This window comes from Verticillium alfalfae, genomic scaffold (assembly GCF_000150825.1).
Source record: "Verticillium alfalfae VaMs.102 supercont1.1 genomic scaffold, whole genome shotgun sequence".
Lineage (NCBI taxonomy): Eukaryota > Fungi > Ascomycota > Sordariomycetes > Glomerellales > Plectosphaerellaceae > Verticillium > Verticillium alfalfae.
In genome coordinates this window covers 3239096-3250221 of record NW_003315038.1, presented here as the reverse complement: position 1 = coordinate 3250221, position 11126 = coordinate 3239096, and the positions used below count along the sequence as shown (strand labels likewise).

General features: G+C 54.8%; 5 protein-coding genes across 5 annotated transcripts in view; 3 read left to right on the top strand and 2 right to left on the bottom strand.

Annotated features, from left to right (window-relative positions):
- Positions 1 to 1155: 1155 nt before the first annotated feature.
- VDBG_00988 (acetyl esterase) lies at positions 1156 to 2275 on the bottom strand (the record flags this gene model as incomplete). Its single annotated transcript, XM_003009259.1, has 2 exons — positions 1156 to 1247; positions 1312 to 2275. 2 exons carry the CDS (start codon positions 2273 to 2275, stop codon positions 1156 to 1158), a joined length of 1056 nt encoding a protein of 351 aa, XP_003009305.1.
- A 1037-nt stretch (positions 2276 to 3312) lies between these two features.
- On the top strand, positions 3313 to 4631 carry VDBG_00987 (histidinol-phosphate aminotransferase; the record flags this gene model as incomplete). Its single annotated transcript, XM_003009258.1, has 2 exons — positions 3313 to 3386; positions 3458 to 4631. 2 exons carry the CDS (start codon positions 3313 to 3315, stop codon positions 4629 to 4631), a joined length of 1248 nt encoding a protein of 415 aa, XP_003009304.1.
- Positions 4632 to 5177: 546 nt separating this feature from the next.
- On the top strand, positions 5178 to 6844 carry VDBG_00986 (mannan endo-1,6-alpha-mannosidase DCW1; the record flags this gene model as incomplete). The annotated part of the gene is made up of 5 exons (XM_003009257.1): positions 5178 to 5190; positions 5308 to 5387; positions 5437 to 6201; positions 6255 to 6603; positions 6702 to 6844. The coding sequence occupies 5 exons, from the start codon at positions 5178 to 5180 to the stop codon at positions 6842 to 6844; spliced, it is 1350 nt and encodes a 449-aa protein (XP_003009303.1).
- A 978-nt stretch (positions 6845 to 7822) lies between these two features.
- Positions 7823 to 8715, bottom strand: VDBG_00985 (conserved hypothetical protein; the record flags this gene model as incomplete). Its single annotated transcript, XM_003009256.1, has 4 exons — positions 7823 to 7922; positions 7972 to 8307; positions 8371 to 8507; positions 8566 to 8715. 4 exons carry the CDS (start codon positions 8713 to 8715, stop codon positions 7823 to 7825), a joined length of 723 nt encoding a protein of 240 aa, XP_003009302.1.
- A 2022-nt stretch (positions 8716 to 10737) lies between these two features.
- The window catches only part of VDBG_00984 (predicted protein), a gene marked incomplete at both ends in the record, with an annotated part of 1318 nt that continues 929 nt past the window's right edge, over positions 10738 to 11126 (top strand). The window contains one exon of the mRNA XM_003009255.1: positions 10738 to 11003. Coding sequence (XP_003009301.1) covers positions 10738 to 11003 — 266 coding nt within the window. The remainder of the gene's footprint in view (positions 11004 to 11126) is intronic.

Genomic DNA, 11126 nt, shown 5'->3' with positions numbered 1-11126 from the left:
GTGCTTGGGGTTGTCTCGCCGTCTCGTGAAGGAGGCGGGCGTGGGTGACAAAGGGAGGTGTGAAGCCGAAGCCAAAGCCAAAGCCAAAGCCAAAGCTCAAGCTCGGGCGAGGGAGAAGAACGAGAACGACGTGGGGAGGCGAATCAGAGACTAGAAACGACAATAGAATGGAGAGTCAGGGACTCTATCGATGTTTCGGAGAGCGGGCCAACCAGGGATTCTCCGTTGGATCGTGTGAGGAGGCAAAGGCAGTGAGGGAGGGAGGCAACCAGATGGCCAGGACTACTGTTCGGACGTGGGCCGGGCTCCGGCAGAGTAGAGCCTTGCGTCCGTGTGGGAACGGCTCCGACGTAGTGCGAGGGACGGCGTCTGTTCAATTGCGCTGTGCCTGGGCGGGCTGGCGGAAAGGCCGGGAGTTGAAAAGTGTGTGTGTGTGTGTGTACGGTGTGCGGTGTGCGTGTGTCGTGTCATCAAACCGAGCAGGCAAAAAGAGACCAGCATGAGAGGGGAGAAAGAAGATTTCTGCGGGCATGCCAGTGTTTGCGCTTCGCCCAGGCCGCCGAGCCACGTTTGCGTGGAATCTGAGAGCTAACCATTTGTGGGAAGGCTTCACCCACTGAGCGGGGGTCTGTGCTAGGGGCCCGGCAGGGGGTGCCTGCAGCCAAGGTGTCTGGCCTCGGCTCTCTGCCCTCCCTGATGAGAATGATAACCTGCCTGTAGTCGACAAGATGCGTATCTACCTACCTACAAGTACCTTAGGCCCCTAGGTAGGTAGGTACCTTGGGAGACGGGAGGATTGCCTGGCTATCTAATCCACCTTCATCAAAAGCTACCGACATGTAGGTAGTAGGTAGGTATGAAGGGGTGGAAGTCGCGACGGGTGGAGAGGCGCCACGGCGATGCAGGTCCATCCATCGTCGCTTCACTGGCAGGCCGGCGAGTAGTCGCCGCGGTGCGAGAGCCATCCAAGCAGATGGTTCTTTCTACATGGCGCACCGAGCAGTTCAATGGCTCTCTGGCAGCATGATGGCACTTCTCGATCAGTCTCTCGGGTCCCCAATGTGGATAGATCTACGTGAAGAACAAGCGCCAAGATGAACATTGCAATAGTAGATACATGGTACGTGTCTGTCAACAGAGCCATGTCCAGGTACGTCAGTTTCCACCCCTCGAGGCTGAACCGTAGTAGGTCCCGTATGTCGACTTTCCATGCACAACGTCGACGAAATGCTTCGCGATGACTTCAGCTATCACAAACTCTGTTAACACTCGCCACGTCCCACAAGCACAGTCACCGAGTCCTAAACTTACCAGTTCGCTCCGAATGGTGCAGCTCATCGTACCACATGAAGCTCGACAGCGGGCTCGACGAATCAACGCACTGACCCGTGGCCGGGTTGCACTCATGGTACACCCCTTGCACGTTGGCCGGAGCCGTCAGGTACTTTTCGGGCTCTGCATGAATGTCGCGCATCAGGCTGTGGACATCGTAAATACCAAAGGTCGCGCCAGGCCATCGCTTCTCCACCAGAAGCTTGAAAGGCACGCCGTAGTCGAATAGGGTGTTGACGTTTGTCGTGTACTGAAGCATCTTGAACGAGTAGGCCGTCGTGTTATACGCCGTCTTGTTCGTCCAGAAGTTGCTATCCTGGAAGCCACCCTGGTCCGAAGGCGCATAGAGAGGCGAGATCTCGAGCGGTGCCTCGTTGAAGAGCACAAAGTGGCGGCCGCCCGTCTTGTAGAGCCGGTCAAAAATCGTCCAGATGCTCTCAACGAAGGTCGAGATGGTCGTTCCAGCGGCTTGCGTATCGCTGAGGAACGCACCGTAACCCAGGTCGTTGGTTCCGATCCACAGCGCGTAAAGCGTGTTATCGGCCTTGCGGTTGTCGTACAACTTGCCCGAAGCGATGTCTGCCTCGAATGCCGGGACCTCGTAGTCCAGGACCGACGGGAATGGCCGCTTGATCAGATCGAATTGGCGCTTGATGATCTCGTCCGAACTGCATGCGCCGCTGACGGCGTAATTGAAGTATTTCGCGCCAGTCTCGTTGGCGACGAATTGGCCCCAAGCCAGCCCGCCCGTTGCGGTCTTGCTACTTTCGGGGAGAGACTCGCCGGCCGGCGGGGCCTTGCCATCGTTATTGATGAAGTATCCCAAACGACCAGTGTCTGTCCAACTGTCACCGAAGGTTACCAGATTTTCGAACTTGCGCAGGCCGCACGAAGACGCCGCAGCAGCAACAGTGGCGAGAGCGAGCACGGAGAGAGAGTGCATGGTGGGCAGTCAGGATCGTTTGAGACGAAAAGCGGGATGGTCCGTTAAGAAGGCCTCATCCTTGTCCACGGCGACCAGCACCGACGGTTATGTACTTGAGCCTGCGAAAAAGAACGGGCCTTGGATTCTTGCCATGGGCATCATGCTTGACGCTTGTCGATCCCGTGAGGGGGAATTTGTCCATTCATCCGAACAGAGGGGTCAGGCGAGGGCGGAACCAGGAAGCCGTCGCCGTCTCCGTGCCTCCGGAGGCCACTAGCCCCGGCACTTCTGGGCTCTACAGATGAAGATGCCGTGACACCCGCCTTCGATCAAAAGCAGCCACCCCAACGATGTGCTCACACAATACGTGTGGTGGGTGGTATGCTGAATAGATCCTTACAGCAGTGCTTGAAAATCCGGAAGGTCCGAGTTACTGGCCAGACGAGGCGTTCTCAATGTTCTTTCTTGTCTCGCACATCATCGACAAGGTGCTAGGCTTGACGAAAACAGACAGGGATGCAGATGCCGTTGTGTACCTAATCAGCCTGAATGCTGCTTTATCCTGGTTTCCGAGCAGCAGGCAGATTTGTACTTTGTTGGAGGAAACACATTCGGTTCATGATCCTTGCGATGTTCAAGTCAAGGTGCTGAAAAAGAAATTCCGGCGCTATCTCCAGCCGCAGTGCGATACATCGTTACGTGCAATGCGCGATAGATAGTTCGATTGACAGGACGGTCATATCAGATTGTTTCATGGTCATGGCTCCATGGCGTGAAAAGAGAGGAGCAAGTGCTAGGTGGAGCGACATCGGCGCTAGGGTCGCCAATAATCCGTGCACGCCTGAGGGAGGAGTCGGTACGTACCACAACCTGGATGACTGGGACTTCCATTTGACTCAGACTCGATGCTACTCAGATGCTGAGTTGATGACTCTTTTGCGACCTCAAGAGAGAGATATAAGACGACCTGAAGGACGTACCGATCTATTCGTCGGACTCGAAAGGTGTCAATTGAACTCCGGTACTCATCTGACTTTTCTCTGGCGTCTCACATCATGTCGCCTTTCAACCTGGAAAAATGTGCCAGGCCTAATATCCTGGCCCTGCAGCCATACCGTTGTGCCAGAGAGTAAGTCACTCAACTTACAGCAGCTCTTAGGCCCCCGCAATGTACGAGGTCTTCGGCTAACATGCCCTTAGTGACTACAAGGATGACGGCAAGAATATCCTACTAGATGCCAATGAGAACGCATTTGGTCCTTCTCTCCAGTCAGATGTTCCCAAGGGCGCTGTTGACATTGACTTCCTCGGCCTCCACCGGTACCCTGACCCTCACCAGGCAGAGCTCAAGCAGCTTCTGTGCAATCTTCGCAATACTCACGTACACACTTCCAAGAACCTGACGCCCGAAAATCTCTTTGTCGGGGTTGGCAGCGATGAAGCTATCGACGCTCTCCTTCGATGCTTCTGCATCCCTGCCAAAGACCGCATCCTCGTGTGCCCGCCTACCTACGGCATGTACTCCGTCTCTGCGCAGGTTAACGACGTCGGCCTCGTTAAAGTCCCACTCCAGCCGGCTCCCGAATTCGGCCTCGATACCCAAGGCATATGCGATACTTTGAGCAGGGAAAAGGATGTCAAGCTCGCCTATCTTTGCAGCCCCGGGAACCCCACCGGCAGCCTGCTAGCTAAAGAAGACGTTCAAAAGATTCTCGAGCACCCTACATGGAATGGGGTCGTGGTCCTGGACGAGGCCTACATCGACTTCGCTCCCGAAGGCAGCTCGCTTGCTGAATGGGTCACCGAGTGGCCCAACCTTGTCGTCATGCAGACGCTGTCCAAGGCCTTTGGCATGGCTGGCATCCGGTTGGGTGCTGCCTTCACATCGGAGCCCATTGCCCGCCTATTGAACAGTCTTAAGGCCCCTTACAATATCTCCAGCCCGACGAGTGCGCTGGCCTCGTATGCTGCCTCTGAGAAGGGTTTGCAAGTGATGCGGGCCAACAGAACCAGAATCTGTGCCCAGAGAGACCGCCTGCTGGCTGAGCTTCCCAAGATCAACGGAGTTGGTCGCCTGCGAGGTGGCGAGGCGAGCAATTTCTTGCTTTTCGAGATCTTAGATACGGCTGGCAATCCGGACAACGTGACTGCGCTAGCAGTCTACGAACGTCTCGCTGAGACCAAGGGTGTCGTTGTACGATTTAGGGGGAAAGAGCACGGCTGCCAGGGATGCCTCAGGATCACGGTCGGCACGGAAGAGGAAGTGACGCGATTTATTGGGTCCATAGAGCGCACACTTGTTGAGGTCCGCGGTGTTGGCGAGCAGAAGAACGAAGAGCAGAAGGAGGCGGCGGCTAGCGGTATCGTCGCTTAGAGCCTCGATTGTTTTATGACTAATGAAAGATTCTAACCGACTCTATCATAGGTAGCAAAACGAATCTTGGTGGCAGACGTCAACAAATTGAGATATATGGAGAACTGAGCATCTCTCGAGCGCGCTTTGCATATATAGAGCGTCGACACAGCTCCCAGGCTGAGCCACTAGACCATGTTTCTCATTCCTCGTGCCACAGATATGTGTTAGTCGATGCCGGGACCTTGAACTTACCCATCAACACTGCCGGCTCTGATAGGGGCCGTGGTGCTGGAAATTGCGAATACCAGGAAGGTGCCCTCGGTGTATAGTCAGGTAGATAGCTTCAAGAAGGCGCTCATCGTCATTGCACCTGCGCTGCAAAGTTTGTCCTTTCATATGGCCGCAGCTGCTTCTCTTGTGATCGGCACGATTAAAATCCTTGTAGCTACCGGTTGGTTGTTTTGCCTGGCCTTTGAAGTCACACCTTGCAACCTAGGCCTGTTGCACCATTGTTGACCAACATCAAAGGCCCCATAGTTCCAAACGTTCAAGGATTTGTCGAACATGCGTCTCATCTGTAGGATCATAGGCATGGCCGTACCGGGCGTTGTTTGGGCCATGTCGTTGGACAGCTCGAGCTCAGGCAAGCCTCGCTCTGTCTATGAACTCGGAACACTGCCCTGACCCATACAAGACTCGATCCGCAATGTCGCCAGTACCATTGCACACGGCGCAATGTCATATTATAATGGCAATGTCTCTGGCCAGCCTGAGGCAAGCCCCTGCCATCACCTCAGCAAAAACTCAGCTGACATGCCCGTAGATGGTAGGTGATCTTCCTGACCCTTACTACTGGTGGCAAGCTGGAGCACTATGGGGAGCCATGTTGGATTATTACCACTTTACTGGTGATTCTAGCTACAATGATGTCGTCATGCAAGCCCTGACTGCTCCTGTCAACACCGGTCCACACCACGACTACAATCCGCCCGAACATTTTGACGAACTTGGTAATGATGATCTTGGCTTTTGGGGGTTCGCCGTGATGGCTGCTGCCGAGCGTAATTTCCCGCAGCCTGATATCGGCGTACCATCCTGGCTGACCATGGCTCTCAATATCTTCAATGCCCTGTCTTCCCGCTGGGACACCACAACCTGCAGGGGCGGCGTGTATTGGCAGGTTTTTGCTTCGAACCCAAACGGTATCAATTACAAGAATTCCGTCACCAATGGAGGCCTCTTCCAGCTAGTCGCTCGCATTGCACGCGCAACAGGCCAGCAAGGTTACGCAGACTGGGCTGCCAAGGTATGGGACTGGTGTATCGAGATAGGTCTGATCGGAGACAGATACACGGTGTACGACGGTGCCCATGGCAGTGACGACTGCCGAGAGGTTAACTATGTGGCATTCACCTATACGACCGGTATATTCTTACACGGAGCCGCAGTCATGGCTGAGTACACCAGCGAGCAGCACTGGGCCGATCGTGCTCACAAGTTGCTGGAGGCTGCGGCATACTTCTTTGACAACAAAATCCTCTACGAACCAGCTTGTGAGCCAAATTACAGCTGCAACAACGACATGAAGGTATGTGCCTGTCGATACATCGTGGCAGTGGTCGTGCTGATTGAAGTTTGAAGTTCCTCAAGGGATACCTCGCTCGCTTCATGTGGCAATCTACGTATCACCTTCCTTCCCTTTTGCCCCAGGTCAAAAGTCTGCTCGAACCTTCAGCAGTCGCCGCGGCGCAAGCTTGTTCTGGTGGCGAGAACAGTGTCACCTGTGGCCAGAAGTGGAATATAGGCGGGTTTGATGGCCGTGTGGGTTTGGGCCAGCAAATGTGCGCTCTCGAGACTATACAGGGACTGCTCATTGGAGAATCACGGTCACCTCTCAGTGATGGCGAGATAGACCCTGCACGGCACGCGGGCTGGAACGGCAGAAAAATCGCACCGACGGTCCCGACGAACCAAAGTGTTTTCGGCCCTGGTGAGATACTTGCCTCCAAGAGCCCAGAATGCAACTTATCATGAGCTTTTGCTTGATTATCCATTTTCACCAGGATGACTAACGCCGAAGATTGACAGAAGAAGAGGTAGATGTGCACCATGAAGGGGGCCATCATGATGCGACGAGTGAAGGCAGAACCACGATAGGTGGACTTGCTTTATCAAGCTGGATTCGTGTCTGCGCCGCTACCCTCGCTGGGTCTTGCTGTATCTTGGCATAGGGCCTGCTGCACCCGGGAGCTTGCTGTTTACTTTATGAGACAACATCGTTTCTTTGGCATGAGTATTTCACCGAGATCAATTGAAGGTGTCATGCTTTAAGCATCCTGTACGGAGAATCCCAATGGATGAAACATTCGTAGCGAGGGGTGAGTACATCGGCCATTCAGCAACAATCTTGCCGCATAACCAGTGGCTAGACAACGATCGAAAGAGCGTGGCACGGGAAGCGAAGGCATCCTGCGATGGCGGCATCTCTACCACTGGCGTTAGACTGTGAGGCATGAAGTCTCTATAACCTCGCCAGCTTACTTAATCTCCAACACGCACCGGCCACTAAAACGCACTGCAAACCCCTGCGGCCGATGCGCCGCAGATGCGGCACAACCCGTGCGAACCCCACCAGCTCTCCGCACCACTGGGCCAAGGATCGCCATTCTTTTCACGCAAGGTACTATTACAGCGATTGACACTTACGTCTCTGCTAGCTTGAAAAAAGAGCCTCTCTTGAGGTTTCCCGCGGCTAGAACGGGGAGCGTACTGTTTGTAAATGCGGGTGCGACGGACGCTAAGTATGCCTCTGACTGCGTCGTCCCTCTGTGGCTGGGGAACGTGGGAGGCTCGGCGCTGATCATCGTGTGGTCATGATGAGCCTGAGAGTTTAGGCCCCGATGTTACACAATCAGAAGCGCTGCCTAAGAAGATGCTGATCTGCAAGATTATTGACACACGATATATGAGGCGCGAGGTAGCCAAGTGTCATCGTGAAATTGGAAGGGATCTTCAGCCCGTTTCTTTGTAATTCAACGCTAATGGGGGGTATAACTCCAGAAAAGGGAGTGACTATATCGTAAGACAGCATTCTGAAGCTGTCAATGGCATGGCTCTGCCACGGTAAAGCAAAAAAACCGCCCTACTCCAATCCGGTACGCAACGCTGGCGTGAGCCTTTTTGCCAAACTTCATTACGTGACTACGTCGTCAAGTCGGTCCTTGGTAAGCGTCGCATCCTGCCCACGTCTTGGCCATGCGCCGGATGCGTTGGTGCTTTTCTCTATCCACCTTATATAGTCTGTTCAGGCTATACAAGAAGGGCTGTCAGGACCATGCAGCCGAATGAACCAGCCCACAGCCAAGTGCTTTCAAGTCGCGCCCCGCTGCTGAGCCCTGTCTCGACAGGCAGCGAGCTCGTGGGTAACGTGCCGTCGAAGAGGAAATCTTCAGTGAAATTGGGGTCTCCGGTGGCCTGGGCGGTGCCGGAGACATCATCAGGAGTGCCCGTTTTCGAAGGCTGGTCGGCGAGGGTTAGGGTGCCCCATTGAACCTCTGAGCCACTGAGTGTTGATGTCCAGCTGATTTCCGTCGGGCCAGTGTAAAGACCGGCAACAAAGCCAGACTTCAAGCTCGAGTACGCCGAGCATGTCGCCGCTGTGGTGCCGCCTAATTTACATTCAAGATTCGCAGTACTGTGACATGTTAGAAGGGCTTCTGTCGAATGAAGCGGCAGGCTCATGAGAGATAGGGCGTACTAGGTAGAAGTGAGTGTGCCCTCGAAGCGGAGGGTGTTGTCGCCTTCGGCAAATATGAATGGAAGTTCGAGAGCCAGATCGCAGCTGGGCGTGGTCTGCGGCGCACAGAAGATTGTATACGTAGTTTCGTCGGGTTTCTGCTCGCAGATGTGGTAAGTCGATGTTCAGAGAGGATAATAGTCAGGGCGAACGTACACTTGTGATGACGCTGCCCCGTACAAGAGACCATGATTTGGCATCATAGTATGGTAGGAAGATGGGAACGGTTCCCTGATCCTTGGCATGGGCCCCAATGGCGAGGAGATATGTGGAAAGCAGGGCGACAAAGGGCGAAAGGCGTTGCATGTTGGCGGTTCCTGGGGCTTTGTGGCTGCACTGTCGTCGAGAGGGAGGTGTCCAGTCGCGCAAAGAAGCGACGGCGACGAGCTATCTTCTCGCCGCCAACAGCCTGCACCGATCGAAAGCTAGGAAGTAGATATTGTGACGTAGGGCTGGAAACGTCTATCCGAGTATTGTTCTCTCAAATCGCGCTGCAGAACAGAGAACGAGTCGGCTGGCGGGAATTGGTCGTCGGTTGAGAAGACGTGGCGGTAGTTCGAGGGGGCGTGTTGGGGGTTGGTGGGCTATCGGAAATAGAATCGGGGCCTCTCAAAACCAGATGTACCGGCAGATGTGCCGGGAGAGGAAGAGACAGATAAAATATGAATGTAATTTCTTGAGGAAAGGCATGGGCAGCTGAGGGTCTCAGCATTGAAGAATGAAACACCATGCGCGGTACAAAGCCATTGGCAGTGGTGACGGGGACCTCTGGACAGTGCAAGGGCGTCGAAGGGGAAAGGAGGGGGGCGATGCTCGTGAACGGTCTAGGGCCGCTGGGCACTCGCTGGGCAGTGCTGGGCGCCGGACTCTGGGCGCTGGGCGGGCGACTCGCTATCGTTTCCGCTGAGGGATTGCCGTATTTGCCGTCGTTTGCAGTTACAAAGTTAAGTGAAGCCAAGACGCAGCCAAGGAGACGCGTGAGCCAAGCCCAGACATGCGGGCGAAAGCAGACAGCAGAGGCGAGAGGATGGAGGAGAAAAGCAAAAGGCGAAAGGCAAAAGGGCCACAGCGCAGGCGATCTGAAGCACCTGGCGCATGATGAGCTGCCAAGTGCAAACGCCAAGCGCGCTGGCGACGTTGTGACCAATGCCTAGCAGGCCGCCAAGAAACCGAACTCATGTTTTAGAGGGAAAAAGGAAGAGAGCCAAGACTTTCAAATGTCAAGCACCACCAGAACGACGACGTGGAACAGGAAGGTCCTGCTCACTGGCGCTGCTGCACCCCGTCCCCATCATCTCCTAGTCCGAGCTCACCATTGGCTCCCCTGGCAAGTTCCGGGTGGTAGGAGCTCCGCACCCAAAGCGGCACTTGCCTGATCCACCTCACTGTTCTGACCTGTCGCCTTGAACTGGTCGTTGCTGCCGTTCTTCTGGTTCCTGACCCAGCTGCTTTGCTGGAGTACTCCCTACTCATCCCCATCCCGCCTTTTCTGCCATTTGCTCATCTCACGATGCCCTCAGACGGCAACTGTTATAGCTTGCCCTCGAGGCACTTTCTCTCGTTCCCCAACAAGACTAATCGACTAAATGGCGGGATACAGACTGCAGGCCATAGCCCTGGGTTTTGTTTCGGACACTTCGGGGCGTCCCAGTCCCGCCCTCTCTTACCATCGAGTGGCGCCAGCAGTTCATTCACACGAGGGCACCTACATGCTCGGCATCACCTCATATTTCCTCAGCCGGGCAGGCCAGAAGCCACCAAGACATTCTGGCAGACTAAGGTAATGAGCTGAGCGCCGGCCCGAGCTTTCACTCCTTTTCCCATCACTGTACTACTGTACGGTATTTCCAGGGTTCAGGAACCCAGTCCCCTCCCCCCCCCCCCGCGCCACATCCCATCCACTTTGTTTTGTACGCTTTTTCTCAGATCCTCGAAAGTCATGCATCGGATCTGGAGGCACCAGATCTTGAGGCTTCAAAACACCACGTCCTGCCAATTCAGCCACATAAAGCCATCTTGATGCTATCTTCGCCGAGCTGGCACGCACTCTCTCGTGCTCTCGCACTTTCTTGATGAGCTGCCACAAGTCTTCGGCGCGTCCCCATCAACTTCTTTCCACCACTAGCGACATCTCATCTCTTTTGTGACGCAGGCAGGGGGTTTCACTCGATCCTTCGGGTTTGATTGCCGGCACCAATTCGGCTCTGAATTTCTTGTAGAAGAACACCATCATCGCAAGATCGCGCTCTCTTGCTGTTTCTGACATTTTGCTCCTTTCCTTCACCTGCTCGCCCCTGGCTTTTTTGCTCGCCCACCACACTCGTTGAAATGTTCCACAACTCTTCCAAGTTCGCGCTCCTGGCGGTTTTCGGCGTAGCCGCCGCTGAGGAAGCCGTGGTCTCGCTTTTTATTCCTCTCTTTGCCCCTAACTTCGTCGTGGCCTCTGTTGTCGATGTAGGCGCCGACGAGACGACTTTTGCTCTCGCCTGCCACTCTCAAGTGCCCCAGACCGAATGCGGCATCAGCAACCCTGTTCAGCTGGTCGCAGGCCCTTCGACTATGGCTCTCACTGCCACCCTCGAATACACGTCTGCGTACGTACAGAATCCCTAGCTTGGTGTGAAGCACGAATTAGGTTCGCCAGAGAGCTTATAAGACCATGACTCTAGCCCGCAATGACCATGACTGCCGACTGCGCTATCACGTCGCTGCCAATG